The sequence below is a fragment of the Globicephala melas genome, chromosome 1 (assembly GCF_963455315.2).
Source record: "Globicephala melas chromosome 1, mGloMel1.2, whole genome shotgun sequence".
NCBI lineage: Eukaryota > Metazoa > Chordata > Mammalia > Artiodactyla > Delphinidae > Globicephala > Globicephala melas.
The window spans coordinates 79,589,741-79,607,717 of record NC_083314.1 but is presented as its reverse complement, the minus strand read 5'-3'; the positions used below and the strand labels follow the sequence as shown (position 1 = coordinate 79,607,717).

At 39.3% G+C, this 17,977-nt stretch overlaps 1 protein-coding gene across 3 annotated transcripts in view; it reads left to right on the top strand.

Annotated features, from left to right (window-relative positions):
* The first annotated feature begins 8,799 nt into the window (after nt 1–8,799).
* Nucleotides 8,800–17,977, top strand: part of SETDB1 (SET domain bifurcated histone lysine methyltransferase 1) — a 30,589-nt gene continuing 21,411 nt past the window's right edge. For 2 of the 3 annotated variants that reach the window (XM_030846417.3, XM_030846414.3), the window contains exons 1-3: nt 8,962–9,071; nt 10,030–10,300; nt 11,001–11,152. In XM_030846417.3, the coding sequence (XP_030702277.1) occupies nt 10,041–10,300; nt 11,001–11,152 (412 nt within the window). In that variant the 5' untranslated portion in view covers nt 8,962–9,071; nt 10,030–10,040. Of the gene's footprint in view, nt 8,934–8,961; nt 9,072–10,029; nt 10,301–11,000; nt 11,153–17,977 lie in introns of those variants that run through there. The other variant, XM_030846415.3, reaches the window with a different exon arrangement.

The following is a 17,977-nucleotide window of genomic DNA, read 5'->3' as shown; positions in this document are numbered from 1 at the left end:
ACTATGAAAAAGCCTGGTAGACCTTCCTTCACAGGAGATATGAAATCTTTTATACAGACATTTATGAAACAGACTTTTATTATTTCACCTCCCTGTTTCTCAGCCTTCTCACTCTTGCATTCCACAATAGGCACATGAGGTTGAGTTGAGAATAATAACAAGGATGAAACACAAGTCAGTCTGTGTTGTTCCTATTCAGGAAAATAGTTACCAAAGTGGGACAGAGACAGGTTGAACTTATTGATTAAAATAAGGCCATGATGGGCTTCCCTGGTGGCGCAGTGGTTGAGAGTCCGCCTGCCGATGCAGGGGACATGGGTTCATGCCCCGGTCCGGGAAGATCCCACATGCCACGGAGCGGCTGGGCCCGTGAGCCATGGCCGCTGAGCTTGCGCGTCCGGAGCCTGTGCTCCGCAACGGGAGAGGCCACAACAGTGAGAGGCCCGTGTACAGCAAAAAAAAATAAATAAATAAGGCCATGGGTTTCAATCCTCCAGTATCTAATATTCTTAAGATAAGAAAGTTGGCCATAATTTTATGAGGTAATGTAATATAATATCATGATGCTTGGTAAGGTGCATCTAAAACTAGAAGCCCTCCTAGAGGTGGCCCTAGGAAGTACCTTTAGCTATGCAAATATAAGGGCAGCAGGAACCTTATAAGATAAAGAGTCTTACAGGACCTTTTTAGTGTGTGAGGTTTTATAAAACGTGATGACCCGGGGCTTCCCTGGTGGCACAGTGGTTGAGAATCTGCCTGCCAGTGCAGGGGACGTGGGTTCAAGCCCTGGTCCAGGAAGATCCCACATGCCGGGGAGCAACTAAGCCACGCGCCACAACTACTGAGCCTGCGCTCTAGAGCCCACAAGCCACAACTACTGAACCCGCAAGCCACAACTACTGAAGCCTGTGCGCCTAGAGCCCCAGCTCCTCAACAAGAGAAGCCACCACAATGAGAAGCCCGCGCACTGCAATGGAGAGTAGCCTCCACTTGCCGCAACTAGAGAAAGCCCGTGCGCAGCAACGAAGACCCAACGCAGCCAAAAAAAGAAAAAAAAAAAGCTGATGCCCTTCTCAAGCAGGCAGAGCTCTGTGGTAGAGGGGAACAAATTTGCCTTGCGTGAGTCCCTTAATCTCCCTCAGCCTACATTTACTCATTTACTCATTTATAAAATAACATCTAGTGGGTTGAAAAGAGGCCCTCAAAATGATATGTCCATGTCCTTACCCCTGAAATCTATGAATGTGACCTTATTTTGATAAAGGGTCTTTGCAAATGGAAAGTTAAGGACCACAAGATGAACTCAACCTGGATTAGTGGGGTGAGCCCTAAATCCAATGACAAGTGTCTTTATAAAAGACAGAAGAGAAGACACAGAGAGAGGGAGATGAAAAGGTCATGTGAAGATCAGTGCAGAGATTGGAGTTCTGCAACCACATCTAAAGAATCCTTGGTGGGAGCCATCAGAAGCTGGAAGAGGCAAGGATGTATTCTCCCCAGAGCCTTTGGAGGGAGTGCAGCCCTGCCAACACCTTGATTTTGGACTTCTAGGCTCCAGAACTCTGAGACAAAATTCTATTGTTTTAAGCCACCTAGTTTGTCTCAACTCTGAGACAAAATTCTATTGTTTTAAGCCATAATTTGTTATGGCAGTCACAGGAAGTTCATATATAATACATCATGATGATGATGATGAGTGTCACAATCAGCATCCCAGGGACCTTTTAAGAGAAAAAAGAAGGAAATCATAATGCCTACTCTCCAAAGTCTGAAGTTAATGGAAATTTGGTAGAGTGAACTAGGGCTAACCGGCAGGAAAGTCTGTAAGAGAATTCATTAGAAGGAAAGGAGGTATCTAGGCCACTGACCAAGGCTCAACACAGGTTTGGCTGAAGAGAATTGGTTCTAGCACAGTAAATAATAGAGACTAAAGCTCTCAAGTCCAGCCAGGCTGGCCAAATGTTCTAGGCAACAGTGACCTCGCATGGGAATGTGAACTAAGAAAGTTGTAACCCTGGAATCTAAGTGTGGGGCATCACTTGGGCTTGTGCAGGGACTTGTACCAGCATGCAGTCACTTCAGAGGAGACTTGTATCCTTGGGACCATGCTGGACCAGGCTTTAGCAGCAATACGAAATGGTATGGAGACATAACTCTAGCCATGCACTGTTAGCAGAGACTTGATAATTGTCTGTGTTCCTGATTCCTGGAAGCAGGACTGCCCCCCTGCTTGGCATGAGTAAATGCTCAGGATTATTTGAAAATGGAGGCAGGGATACTGGAGCCTTCCACTGGAGATACTAGACTTTGCCTTCACCAGAACAGATGGTGCTGTATTGGTTAAACTGGAGAAAGAGAGCAAGAGGTGATTGTACCCTTATTGGCTGAAAAGAAATTCAGGACAAGGTGCAGGTCAGGGTAAAATGAAAGCAGATTAAGATTGAAGCAGTACTTGAGGGTTACATGTGTTTCCCTCCAGAAGCTCAGAAATTAACCTTTTCTCCACCTTATAAAATAAAATGCAAGACAAACACATGGTTAATGAGAGCATCCATATATAGTCACTAGAGAGTGACAGGTTTGACTGTTATCCTACTTTCTCCAGTAACCTATCCAAGGAAAAAAAAAAGTGCGTCAGTCAGAAGAAACGGATCATATGTGGAAGCAGAGAAAGAGTAGCAACCCAAGGCAAACTCACACAGGGCCAGAGTGAATGCTGTTCAGGAAAGAAGGCAATTAGCCATTGGACAGCTGATTATTTCTAGGCTCAGTAGCCAGATAGTCCTTGGTGCGGAGATTCAGGGAGCTGCAGCCCACAGACCTTGGGTCTGTCTGGTTTTATTGCCCACATTACCTCTGTTAATCTGGTGTCCTTAAACATTCCTTTCACTTACCTTAAACTGGCGATTTAGAAATCCAGTGGGTCTGCAAAGAAGTTTTATTGGGCCAGACCCCCTCCAGTGTAATCTACAAAGCGTGTGTGGTTATGTGTTGGGTTTTATATTTGCTTTTTGAGTTGACATTTTAAAATTATTATTGTAAAAGTAACAAATGCACATAATAAAAAAATTTTTTTTTCAATCATTACCTAAGGATAAAAATGCAGAAAGTTCCTAGACATTGCCTTGTTTCCCAATCCTTCTTTCTAGAGGTAACTGCAATTAAGGTAGTTTGTTTTTGCATATATGTGTATCTTTCCAGACATTCTTCTTTTCCTTTTATTTTTAAAGTAATATTTTTGAATAAACTATCTATTTTCATGTTTCAAAATTCAAAAGGTATAAAATGGTGTACTGTAAAAACTCTTACTCTCACTCTTGTCCCCCACCCTTCCATTTGCCCTCTTCAGAGACAACCAGTGTTAATTTCTTAGGTATCCATCCAGTGATATTTTATGTATATGTATAAAAATGTATATTTTTACTATTATTTAACAACTAATAGCATGGTGTATACCATGTTCTGCACTTGTTTTTCTCATTTAATAAAGTGTCTTGAAAATCACTTCATATTAATACACAAAGAGATTCCTTAGCCTTTTTTAAAAAACACAGCTGAAAAGTATGCCCCTGTTTCGGTGTGCCATAGTTTGTTTAACCAACCCTTGCTGATGAAAATTTATTTTGCTTCTAAATATTTTGTTATTTCAAACAATGTTGTAGAAGATAATTTAGCACTGTATGTCATTTCAAAGGTATGTATTTTAATTCCCAGAATTTGAATTGCTGATTCAGAGTATTGCAGAATTAACAAAATTTTTGAATTAGTTGTCAATATTCAAAACTCAGAAGCTTTCATAAAAAAAAATACGGGTTTTTAAGTTCACTTGAAAAATTGGAGATCTGGCAGCATGATATGTGTGACACAGGACAAACATTAGCTAAACCTAAATATCATCAACTGCTACCTGTAGGTGAGACACGTATTTCCCAGGTGACCACAGTCCTCACTCACCCCATTTTGCTTCTGTACAATACTTTCCTGATGCCTGAAACCCTCTGAGTTTTTAATCCCTATGTTCCTTTGTTTTGATTCTGAGATCACACAGTAACCTTCAGATTATGATCTAATTTCCCCCAAGTCTGTCTCCAAGGAAAGGATTATTTGGCATTCCAAGGTTCTGGACCTATGATTTCTCATGATCAAGTACTAAGTAGCATATGGTTGTGATTTTTCAACATATCACAATAGATTACAGGAGTGAATATGCTGAGCACACCAACATGAGCATTCCAAATGGTGTATCAGTTATTTATTACTTCATATTATTAAGCTGACAATAAGCTGTCTACTTCAATAATTTGTAAAATTTAATAATGTGAGTCATTTATATCAGGGCCTCATCATCTCTGACGACAGTTAGTCTTCAGTACTTAAAAAAAAATGAAGCCAGAGCTTGGCTCCCTAATATTGCCCTGAAAAGGATTATACAGCTCAAACCTGCCTTTCCTATAGTGCTTCTCAAATTTTAGTGAGCAAATTACTTGGACGTCTTATTAAAATTCAGATTCTGATTCAGTACATCCGGAGTGGGGCCAGAGATTTAGGTTCTCTAGCAGGCTCCCTGATTGCATGTTTAGCAACAAGTCCTTAGAAGACACTTCCCTGAGTCCCACTGCTGATCTACTGAACTGATCACTTCACCTCCTCAGGGCAATGAAGAAATCAGACTGGAATGTGATGCTCCAAATAGCTCCTGTTTCTCTTCAACATCCCCATTCCTCATTTCCACCCCCAGCCCACCCACACACACATCAGAAAGCTGAACGAATCTAACTAATAGAAACATAATCAGGGCAGAGCAAAGATTTCCCTTTAATCATCACACATTACAGAGCACGGCATGTACGGGGCAATATGTCAGTTGCTAGGGGAAACAAAGATGATTAATATAGGAACTCAGCATTGAGATGATCTCAAACCAGCAGAGGAAACACACATACACAGATAACAGACAAGTGGAAAGGAACTAAGGTAACAGAAGAACAGAGGCAAGAGTTAATTCTGCAGGGGGTAAATGATAGTCTAGAACAATGATTCTTTTTTTTTTTTTTTTTTGGCTGTGTTGGGGCTTTGTTGCTGTGCATAGGCTGTCTCTAATTGCAGTGAGCAGGGCCTACTCTTCCTTGTGGTGCGTGCGCTTCTCATTGCGGTGGCTTCTTTTGTTGCAGAGTAGGGGCTCCATGCGTGCAGGCTTCAGTAGTTGTGGCTCGCAGGCTCAGTAGTTGTGGCATGCGGGCTCTAGAGCGCAGGCTCAGTAGTTGTGGAGCACAGGCTTAGTTGCTCTGTGGCATGTGGGATCTTCCCAGACCAGGTATTGAACCCGTGTCTCCTGCGTTGGCAGGCAGATTCTTAACCACTGTGCCACCAGGGAAGTCCCTAGAACAATGATTCTTAAACTCTGGTCCCAGTACCAATGGCATGGGCATCAACTGGGAAAATTTTAGACATGCAAATTCTCAAACTCCACCCAGACCTACTCCAAGTGTGGTGTGGGGACAGCAATCTGTGGTTTAACAAGCCCTCCAGGTGATTCTGATACATACTAAAGTTTGACAACTGCTGGTCTATGAAAACTTCACAGAGAACACATTTGAGTTGGGCCTTAGAGAATTAATTAATATTTCACCAACAGAAAGGGAAGGGTCATTCCAGGAGATAGATCACAGTAAACAAAAGTATGAAGATATAAAAGTGAAATGCATAAAATTGTTGTGTAAATAGCATATAATCAGGAGTGTGAAAGGAGAAATGGGAAACATGGCCAGAGAGGTAAATTGGGGCCAAATTATGAAGAGCCTCAAATTTTATACTGTAAAGTTTAAACATAAAGAAAACAGTTTTAAAGCAGGGGAGTGACATGATCAGAGCTACTGATAGAACTGATCTACAGTAAGGCCTATCAATTAGGAGACTATTTTGTCCTGGCAAGAAATAAGATCTAGGGGACTTTCCTGGTGGTCCAGTGGTTAAGACTCTAGGCTTCCAATGCAGGGGGAGCGAGTTCAATCCCTGGTTGGGGAACTAAGATCCCACATGCTGCGTGGTGTGGCCAAAAAAAATAGAAAGAAAGAAGAAAAAAATAAAGGCAGTAGAATAGGAAAAGAAAGGAGGGAAAAGATATAAAAAGCATTCATAAGCTAGGATAAACAAGCTGTATTGTATAAAGGTTTAAAACCACAAGCTGTAAGGCCAAACTGCTATGCTCTGACACTTTTTAACTTTGTGGTTTGGGAAATTTATTTAATTCTGTACCTCAGTTTTCTCAACCATAAAAAAAGAGACAATAATATATACAATGGAATGTTATTCACCCATAAAAATGGATGAAATCTTGCCATTTGAGATAATATGAATGGACCTGAGGGCATAATGCTAACTGAAGTAATTCAGACAGAGAAAGACAAATACTGTATAATCTCATTTATATGTGGAATCTTAAAAAAAAATAAAGACCACCAAAAACCAATTTGTACAGAGAACAAATTGATGGTTTCCAGAGATGGCAGGGGGTGGGGGGGGGGTTAGGTGAAATGGGTGAAGGGAGTTGAAAGGTACAAACTTCTAGTTATGAAATAAAGAAGTCATGGTGATGTAATATACAGCATGGCTACTATAGTTAATAATACTGTATTGCATATTTGAAAGTTGCTAAGAAAAAAATCATAAAATTTCTCATCACAAGAAAAAATTATGTATGGTAGCATGTTAACTAGAATTATTGTGGTGATCATTTTGCAATATACACAAATATCAAAAAAATTATTTGATACACCTGGAACTAACATAATGTTGTAAGTCAGTTATACCTCAGTTTAAAAATTTTAATTTAAAAAAGGAGACAATAATAATAGTTCCTACCTCATAGGATTATTGTGAGGATTAAATTAATGACTGTAAAGTGCTTAGAACAGTGCCTGGTATGAAGTAAACACTCAATAGATATCGTGTGTGTGTGTGTGTGTGTGTGTGTGTTTTATAAGGAGTAATATGTCTAAAATTTCTAGCTCAGGTTACAAAATAATACGATCATGAGGTGAGTCTGGAATATTCTGAATTTCAAATATCTAGAGGAGACATTTACTTCTCCGTACCTCAATTCCTGGTGTCTTAACAATTAGAAATAGGCAGTTAGCGTGGTCCCAGGAAACTGGTGGGCAGGTGATATGAGCATAGGTGAAAGTGTGGTTACCAGGATAGGATTTTGAAAACTTTGATGATCCTGGATGCTCAGGCCCTATTTCCAGTCTTACAGAGCAGGTTCTGGGGACTTCCTTGGTGGTCCATTGGTTAACACTCCAGGCTTCCAATGCTGGGGGCACGGGTTCCATCCCTAGTTGGGGAACTAAGATCCCACATGCATGCGGCATGGTCAAAAAAAAAAAAAGGAGGTTCTGGTTTATACTTTTTAAATGAAGTTAGATGCAGTTAGTGTAAATATAGCTGAACAAATTAAAGCAATAATGAGAGTCTGTGGTAGTCAATAGTGCTGATTCATCAAATACATCTGCTTCTCCCTCCTTCCAGAGATGAGATGTGACTGTTCTTCTTGGCCCCCTTGTGTTTGGGTAGGGCCTTATGACTCATTCAAGCCAATGAGTTGAAAAGTAGTGTCCTGAGTCACTGTAATTGCCAACGTGAGACCCTCTAGTGTTCTCTCCTTTTGGCAGGGCAGCTCATCAGCCTGGGTTTCTGAGTAGCTATCATGAGCAGAGCTCCACTGTCAACTTTCTAGAGATGATTATGCAGTGTGAGCAAGTAATATGTGTTTTTGTTTTAAGCTTTTGGAGTTGTTTCTGCACATAGCACAGTCTGTCCTGATACAGATACTATTTAAACACATATCAAATTCTTAAAAACTAAACAGTTACCAGTGACTTCCCTGGTGATGCAGTGGATAGGACTCTGTGCTCCCAGTGCAGGGAGCCTGGGTTCAATCCCTGGTCAGGGAGCTAGATCCCACATGCATGCAGCAACTAAGAGTTCGCATGCCACAACTAAGGAGCCCACCTGCCACAACTAAGACCTGGTGCAACCAAGTAAATAAATAAATTAATTTAATAAATAAATAGTTAACAAATAGTCCTAATGAGGGTGTGGGGAAAAGAGATACTTTCACAGATTTGCTAGTGGAAGTAAAAATTGTTTCAACCTTTTGAAAAGTAATTCGACAGCAGATCCTAATAAAAATGGGAGAAAGTACATTATTTTTTTACTCAGATTCCATTTTGGGGAATCTCTTTCACAGAAATTAAAGTACTACTGCAAACGGATGTTAATGTTTATTGTTGAGTTATTTGTAGTGCCTAAAAATTGAAAACAATCTAAATTCCTAAATATGGTTTAGCCATATTATGAAATATTATGCAACTGTTAAAAAGACAACTTTTATCCTTTTTATTGACTTCATGTTATGTCCACATGTTAAATGAAAACAAAACATAACAAAAAAATCCACATGTTTGACCTGTACACCCAGGCCTAGAAAAGTAAGCTGTTTTATCTCAAAGGAGCAGGGATGGTTAAGTGATGGGGTGGAGAGGAAATTTTCATATTTTTCTTATTACAACTTAATATTCGACTTGTTACAATTTGTACAACTTACGTAATAAAACAAACTCAAGTAAAAGTGAGAAACAATTCTAAACCTAAGAGTGTTTGCCAACAGAGCCTTTACACAATAAACTTAGTATTGCTGTCACCAATTGGGGGTGGTGGAAGAGGCGGACCTTCTGTAATATACTCTAGGCTACGCCCACTGAGGTCCCACGCCCACTGAGGTGCCGTTCCGGTCGTTTCTCACGTGTGCCCTGGAAGGCTCTGCCTCGACGCATGCGTACTCGCCTGAGTTTGCCCAGCCTTTGAGGGTTACCCTGCACCTTTGGGTTTGACCCCGTCAGGCTACCGTCGCGGCGACCGGAACGGCACCTCAGGTTTGCTTCCGGCGTCTTTTTTTTTTTTTTTTTCCTTCCCCTTCCCTCCCTCACGCTTCTTCCCCTCCCCCTGCTCCCTTTTCCCTTTGGTTTCGTTCTTTCCTACAGAGGCCGACCCCTGAGTCGTGAGTCTGGTTGGTAAGAAAGAGCCCTCATAGCTGGAAGCTGGGAGGTGTGGGAAATACTGTTAATTGAGGTATTTGGAGACCAAGGGCTTGTATGGAATGTTTTGTTTGTGGTAGGAGGTCGGGCGAGAGTGGGAAGGAGGTCTTCCCCGGGGGACTAGCGGGGGCGGGGTTGAGCTGGGTTTGCGGGTGGGTGGGACGCACCCCTAAAATGGATAGCGCGGGGGTGGGGCGGTGTGTGGGCCAAAGAAAAATGGAGGCGGTGAGAACTGGCGCTGGGGTCGCACGGCATTATGGCATCAGTTTTGCTTTAACCGTTTGATAAAAAAAGCAGTTAACACCAATGTGAGTTGTATGTGGGAGTATTTGAATTGTCGATTTTAGGTAGCCACGGTTTATTCCCAAATTGCTTTATTTCCTTTTACTTTGGGGAAACCTGTTTGCTGCAAGCGTTTCTGTCCTTAAGTATTATACTTTTCAAACAAAAAATTTCCACACAAAAGCAAAGTAATGTAAAGGGAAAAGTAATTAAAGAGAAAACAACGAATTAGGGAGTTGTAGCCCAAACCCCTCCAGGTGGGGAGTATTTGTTCAAATTAGGCAGAGCGTGCAAACAAAGATTTATCTCATTAGTCAATTAAAGAACACAGGCCACAGAAATATCTTACTCAATAAACTGGTTCTCTTCAGTTTCCTAAAACATTGTTTTCGGTAGCTCCCTGTTGCATAATATATGTCTTCCGTGCCCTCTCAAACTTTTGCATTTTATTCAGGCCTATAGTCTGTAGCCTACAGGAGATGAGAACTCTACAAAATCTCAGCATCAGATACTGGAGAATGGGGAAAGAGAACTAACTACGTATATTTGAGTAACAAGTAGCAGAGTAGGAATGAGTTTTATTAGGGGACTGAAATTCTCTATTGCAGTCATAATAACTCCAAAAGTAATTCTAGTTTCCTGCTCCATGTAGAGGACAACAGTATGTCCTCCCTCCCTGGGTGCATTGGTTTGGATGCAGCAACAGCTGCAGTGGAGTCTGAAGAGATTGCAGAGCTGCAACAAGCAGTGGTTGAGGAGCTGGGTATATCTATGGAGGAACTTCGGCAGTTCATTGATGAAGAACTGGAAAAGATGGACTGTATACAGCAGCGCAAGAAGCAACTAGCAGAGTTGGAGACATGGGTAATACAGAAGGAATCTGAGGTGGCCCATGTTGACCAGCTGTTTGATGATGCATCCAGGTAAGAACCACATAGGAAATAGGAGGAAATCTACCTATTGGCAGACATTTTTAAAGTAGTATAATTGTTCATGACATTGTACACTTTGTACTTTAGAAGGTACAGGTATGTAGAATCTTACTCTTCCTCAAGGGTGAAGGGCCATAATCTGACCTCACAACCACCCATATAATATAATATTCATCTATCAGAGGCTAATATGCTCAACAGTAGGGGAGTCCAAGTCTTGACTCCCTTCCCCTTCTTTATACGTCACTCTACTTCAGAGCAATTGTTTTGTTTTCTTAGTAGAATCATCTAGGGAGTGCATATTATAAAAACTTGCTGTTTTATGTAACTGCGAAGTTTTAATAGAGCCCTGTTTCCTAGAGCCCTGTTTCTACTCCTAAACCCCCAGAAGATTTGTTTCTCCTGCCCTAGTTGTCACTTAGAACATATTTTCAAATAACAACAAGGTAAATAATGAGGTAAGGTTGAAAGGACTGTGCTTTGGGCTTATTTTGGATTTTTGAAGAACTAGTCTGGAAACCACTATTTAAACATTTTTCTATGGGATAAGCATTTAAAATTCAAAACAGAGACACTTTGGAATGGCCTGTTTAAATAGAGGTCAGTGTATACTGAAATATATATAAATTCTAATAGCTTTTACACCTGCTTCTGCTGGCTTTGACCTTTTCTACGTGTGTTCCAATATTAGGGCAGTGACTAATTGTGAGTCTTTGGTGAAGGACTTTTACTCCAAACTGGGACTACAGTACCGGGACAGTAGTTCTGAAGATGAAGCTTCCCGGCCTACAGAAATAATTGAGATTCCTGATGAAGACGATGATGTCCTCAGTATTGATTCAGGTAAGAGATGAGGCTATGGACAGGAAAATCTCAGGATTAAAATTGAAATGTGGGAAGATGAGCAAATAGAAGATAAAAGAGAGGAGAAACCATTCTTACTAATTCCATATTCCTAACTGTTGGACTTGTCTGTTACAGAAAAAAAAAAGAAGATTGTTAGTATTGATATCATAGATTTTCACTTCTTGCTACTTCCTGATTGAATTATTCTCCTTTCCCCATTCTATGTAACCTGTATTCCGAATTCCCTTGTTTTTCTTTATAGGTGGCATTAGCACCTATGTATATATCTCAAAACAGATTATTTGGTTTTGTCTATTCTTTAACAGTTTTTTGTTTGTTTTTAGTTTATTAATTTATTTTTGGCTGTGTTGGGTCTTCGTTGCTGCGCACAGGCTTTCTCTAGTTGCGGCGAGTGGGAGCTACTCTTTGTTGCGGTGTGCGGGCTTCTCATTGTGGTGGCTTTTCTGTGTTGTGGAGCACAGGCTCTAGGCACACGGGCTTCAGTAGTTGTGACACACGGGCTCAGTAGTTGTGTCTCGCAGGCTGTAGAGCGCAGGCTCAGTAGTTGTGGCGCACGGGCTTGGTTGCCCCGTGGCACTTGGGATCTTCCCAGACCAGGGATCAAACCCGTGTCTCCTGCATTGGCAGGTGGATTCTTAACCACTGCGCCACCAGGGAAGTCCCTGGTGTGTAAGTCTTAATGTCCACATTATGTTTCATGTCTGTTGGATACTCCACCTAGGAGTGGAATTGGTAAGTCTTAGGTAAGTGTATGTTTGAGTTTTTAAGAAATCGCTATTGTGTTTTCCAAAGTGGCCATATCATTTTACATTTCCCCTAGCAAAGTGGAATTGTAGCTTTTTTTTTTTTTTTTTTTTTGGCCATGCTGCGTGGCTTGTGGGATCTCTGTTCTCCAACCAGGGACTGAACCCAGGCCACAGCAGTGAAAGCCGGAATCCTAACCGTTAGGCCACTAGGGGACTCCCTCACATTGTGATTGTAGTTTGCATGTTCCTAAAGACATTGAGCATCTTTTCACATACTTATCTGCCATTTATGTATGTTCTTTGAGGAAATAGCTATTCAAATAGTTTTGCCTTTTTTAAAAAATTGGATTGTCTTTTTATTATTGACTTTTCTAAGTCAATATATATAAGTCTTCTGACTTATTATACTTTAGGTACAATTCATTTATCAGACCTATTTTACAAACATTTTCCCAGATGTGGTCTTTTCATTTTCTTAATGGTGTCTTTTGAAGAATAAAAATTCTTAACGTAAGAGCTGAGGGTAGTTGATTGGTTTGTTTTGCTTATGGCTATCCAGTTGTTCCACCACCATTGGTTGAAAAGACTATTCTTTTGGTATCCTTGTCAAAAATCAGCTGGCTATATGTTGTAGTTGAGGGTCACATTGAACTAAATGTTTATTTTTATACCAGCACCACACTGTCTTAATTACTGTAGCTTTACAGTAAGTATTAAAATCACTTAGTGAAAGTCCTCCAAATTCATTTGTATTTCATATATAATCCAAATAAATTTTAGCATCAGCTTATCAGTTTCCTAGAATTTTTTTGTGGCTCCCTTAGGATTTTCTATACATTAGACCATGTTGTCTGCAAATAGTTATTTTACTTCTTCCTTTCTAATCTAGATGTCTTGTGTTTTTCCCGTGCCTTATTATGCTTGCTAGAACCTCCAGTATGATGTTAAAAAAAGAGCAGACATCCTTTCCTTGTTCCTGATTTTATCAGGGAAGCATTTTATGTTTAGTCATTAATTATGATGTGAGCTGTAGGTATCCTTTATCAGGTTCAGAGAAGTTGCTTCTATTCCTAGTTTGCTGAGAGTTTTTATAATAGCTGGATTCGATTTCAGATTTTGTCAGCTACTTTTTCTCTGTTGTCCTCAGGTGATCATATGGCTTTTGTCCTTTATCCTATTAATAGGATGTATTACAATAATTATTTTTTATATGTTAAACCAATCTGTTATTCCTGGAATAACTCTCCCATCCCCACCCCCCACTTTGTCTTAGTGTATAATCCTTTTTATATGTTGCTGTATTGGATTTGCAAATGTTTTAACAATTTTTGCACATATGTTTGAGGGCTGTTGGTTTGTAGTTTTATTGTGATGTCTTTGGCATTGGTAGCAGGGTAATATTGGCCTTATAAGATGAGTTGGGAGGTGTTCCTTCCTCTGAGTTGTGTGGAATGGTATTATTTCTTCCTTAAATGTTTGATAAATTAAGCAATGAGACCATCTTGGCCTGGACTTTTCTTTGTGGAAAGATATTTTTAAGTAAGCTTTTTAGTTTGGAATCATTTTAGATTTATGGAAAAATTGCAAAGGTAATAGAGAGTTCCTGCATACCTTTCACCAGTTTCTTCTAATGTTAATGTTACCATGGTATATATTGGTCAAAACTAAGAAACAAACATTGGTACATTACTTTTATCTAAACTCCAGACTTTATTCAATTTCTGGACTTCTTCTGTTCCAGGATCCAATCCAGGATATCACATTGAATTTATCGTGGGAAGATAAATCATTAATCCATTTTCTTTACCTGATATATCTATTTTAATATAATCACTAATCTATTTTCTTTACCTGAAATATCTATTTAGATTTTCAGTTTCTTCTCAAGTTGATTTTGTTCATTTGTGTCTTTCTAGGAATTTGTTCACTTTATCAAAGTTGTCTAAATTATTGCCATAAAGTTGTTCATAGTATTCCCTTATGATCCTTTTTAATTTCTGTAGGTTCTGTAGTGATGTCCCTTTCATTCCTGATATTGGTTATTTAGATCTCCTCTTTTTTTTCTTGATTAGTCTAGATACAGGTTTATCAATTTTTGTTCTTTTACAAGGAACCAGTATTGGGGATTCATTGATTTATTTTTGCTACTGTTTCTCTGTTTTCTATTTCATCGATTTCTACTCTGATCTCTATTTTCTTCCTTCCACTTTTTTTGGGTTTGATTTGCTCTTCTTTTTCTAGTTTCTTAAAGTCAAAGCTGAGACTATTGACTTTAGACCTTTCTTTCTTTCTAATATAAACATTTAAAGCTATAAATTTCCCTCTGAGCATGCTTTGCTGCATCTCATAAATTTTTATGTTGAATTTTCATTTTCATGTAACTCATAAATTTTAATTTCCTTTGTGATTTTTTTCTTTGACCTTGGGTTTCCTTTTTAACTAGGCACTCTTGGGTCCTCTTTGCATATGCATATTTTAGGAGTCACCCAAAAATGTATAGAGAATTTATCTAAGCCTGTCTGTGACTCTCTCATTTTCAGAATCTCCTGGTTAAATTTACTGGTTTGCCGCTTACCCTAAACAAGAGCTACAACCTCAAATTAGCAAATCTGCTTGTTATGGCTAGCACCTCAGTGATAAAGCTACAGTTTTTGCCCACCAAGCTAGAGGTGGAGCAGGGATGGGAGCTGCCCCAGGCAAGAGATCCATAGACTCCCACCTTTGTTACCAGAAGATTTAGCAGTTTTTCAGGGATACTTATCAATCTATTGTTTGCCTTTGGTCAAATTTCCAGTGTCTTAAAATGATTTTTTTTTAATTTTTTGGCTGCATTGGGTCTTCGTTGCTGCACAGACTTTCTCTAGTTGCAGCGAGCTGGGGCTCCTCTTCATTGCAGTGCATGGGCTTCTCACTGTGGTGGCTTCTCTTGTTGCAGAGCACGGGCGCTAGGCGCACAGGCTTCAGTAGTTGCGGTGCATGGGCTCAGTAGTTGTGGCTTGCGGGCTCTAGAGCTCAGGCTCAGTAGTTGTGGTGCATGGGCTTAGTTGCTCTGCGGCGTGTGGGATCTTCCCGGACCAGGGATCAGTCCCATGCATTGGGAAGGGGATTCTTAACCACTGCACCACCAGGGAAGTCCTGAAATGATTGCTTTTGACAATTTTGTCCAGTTTTATAGTTGTTTTCTGCATAGGGGGATTGTCCAATCTTGTCACATCACTATTACCAGAAGTGCTGTAGTTTTGCCTGTTTTTGAACTGTATAAATGGAATCTTAGACACTGTATGCATTCTTCCATGACATCTTCAACATCATGCTGATGTGTGATGCTTGGTTCAGTTGCTACTGCAGTATGGTGTTGTTCCATTATGGGAATATGCCACAGTTTATCTAGTCTCCGAACAGTTGACATTTCATTTGTTTTCAGTTTTTTTGCAATTGTAAATAATGCCCTAAATATTCTTGTAAATGATTCTTGATGCACATGTGCAAGAATCTTTTTAGGATATCCTAGGGTACTGTAAGAGTGGAGTTGCTAGTTCTTAGGATATAGAATTTTCAACCTTGCTGGATAATTAGTGACCAAACAGCTTTCCAAAGTGGTTGTGCCAATTTATATTTATACCACCAGTGGCTGAGAGTGGCCTGTGTTCCACATCCTTGACAACACTTAGCACTCTCATTTTAAAATTTGATTTCCCTGTCTACAGATGAACTTGGGAATCTTTTCATGTGTTTGTGAGTCATCTGTAGGTTTTCTTTGTTATGTCTGTTCATGTATCTTGCTCATTTGCTCAACTGTTTTTTTTAATTCATAGGAAGTCTACCTATTATTCCTATAATTATAATTACTAATCCTTTGCAGTTATAAAATGCACATATCACTCCAACCTTATGTCTTGTCTTTACTTTTTATGTTATTTGTTAATAAACAGAAGTTCTAACGTTAACATTTTCTTTTATGGTCATTGCTTTTTATATCCTTACTGCCCTGAGTCTATAAAGATCTTCTTTTACATTGCCTTTGAAAGTTTCATAGTTTTGTCTTTCACATTTAAGTCTTAATTCCAAATGAAATTTCTTTTTTTCTTTTTTTCATATTGTTCTTAAACAATTTCCAGCACCATTATTGAAATGTGTCCCCTCCTATTGATTTACATTGCCTACTCTATCATAAATTATTTCCATATATTTGTGTGGGTTTGTTTCTGGACTTTCTGTTCTGTTTCACTGGTCTGTCATTTCCTCCTGTTTCAACTCTATAGAGCCTATCACTGTGGCTTTATAATATCTTTTAACTCTAGTAACCTCAGTTTCTTGTTCTTCTTCACAGATGTCTTGGTTCTTTTTCACCTGTTGTGCTTATATTTATATTGAGAGTTAGCTTGTCATGTTCCCCACTTCCCCCCCACCAATAAAAACCCCCAAACCATCGACGTTATCACAAGATTAATTTAGGAATAGTTGATAATTTCATGGTATTTGACTCTCCTATACAAAGATCATTTATGTAGTCCTTAACATTTTTCAGGAGGGTTGATTAATTTTCTCCACGGAAAGCTTGCACGTCTTCTGTCAGATTTATTCCCAACTACCATTTTCAGTAGCCACAAAAAATATCTTTTTTAAGAAAATACATTTCCAGGGGCTTCCCTGGTGGTGCAGTGGTTGAGAGTCTGCCTGCTAATGCAGGGAACACGGGTTCGAGCCCTGGTCTGCGAGGATCGCACATGCCGCGGAGCGACTAGGCCCGTGAGCCACAACTACTGAGCCTGCGCGTCTGGAGCCTGTGCTCCACAACAAGAGAGGCCGCAATAGTGAGAGGCCCATGCACCGCAATGAAGAGTAGCTCCTGCTTGCCACAACTAGAGAAAGCCCTCGCACAGAAACAAAGACCCAACACAGCAAAAATAAATAAATTAATATCCTTCTTTTAAAAAAAAAAGAAAATACATTTCCAACTAGTTGCTGCTGGTATATAGACATGCAGTTGACTTTTGCATATAGATTTTTGTATCTGACAATCTTATTAAATTTTTATTTCTATGATTTCATTTAAGTTTTCTATGTAGACTGTCATCTGAAAATAATTGCAGTTTTTCCTCCTTTCCTATACTTATGGCAGATAAGTCTTGTTTTCCTTGTCATATTTCACCAGCTAAGACCTTTATTATAATGTTAAATGGGAGTAATGATGATGACAAGGACTTCCTTGTCTTGTGGCTTGTTTGGTGGTTATTTTTGGTTGTTTCGTTTTTGATAGGTAAGAAGTGGATTTATTTAGAGAGAAACACACTCCACAGACAGAGTGTGGGCCATCTCAGAAGGCGAGAGCGGCCCTTGTGGCTTGTTTTAAAGGGCATGTTTTCATCTTATACTATTTTTTTTTTTTCATCTTATACTATTAAGACTGATTGCTTGTTACAGGTTTTCGAAGATGTCATTTGTCAGGTAATAGAACTTGTCCCATATTTTTAGTTTGCTGGGAGTTTTTATCATGAGTAGATGTTGATTTTATTGGACATACTTTATATATCTAGTAAAATTATTATGTGAATATTTTTCTTTAAATCACTAAGTTTTCCAACCTTATAGTCCTTGGATGACTCCAACTAAATATATCGTTTTTAAACATTTCTGGATTTGTTGTGCTGATATTTAGGATTTTTGCATCTTCTCTTTTATAACAGAGATAGGCCTATAATTTTTTTTTTTGGTACTACCCTTCTGTGATTTTAATATTGAGATTTTGATGGCCTTGTAGAATGGAATAGGCAGTATTTCTTCTTTTAATTCTTGGGAAGTGTTTGCAAAATTGGAATTATGTACCCCTTGAGCGTTTGATAGAATTTGCCTATGAAGCCATCTAGGTATCTATTTACTTTGTGCAAAGCTTTTCTATTTCTTTGAGTCAGATTTGGTAACTTGTAATTTTCTGGTAATTTATATTTTTTCTTAAGTATTCAATTTATTGGTATAAAGTTTCTGCTTATATTTTTAGCAAAGCTGGACATTTAATTCAGACCTTTCGTACAGATGACTATACTCCCTCATGCTC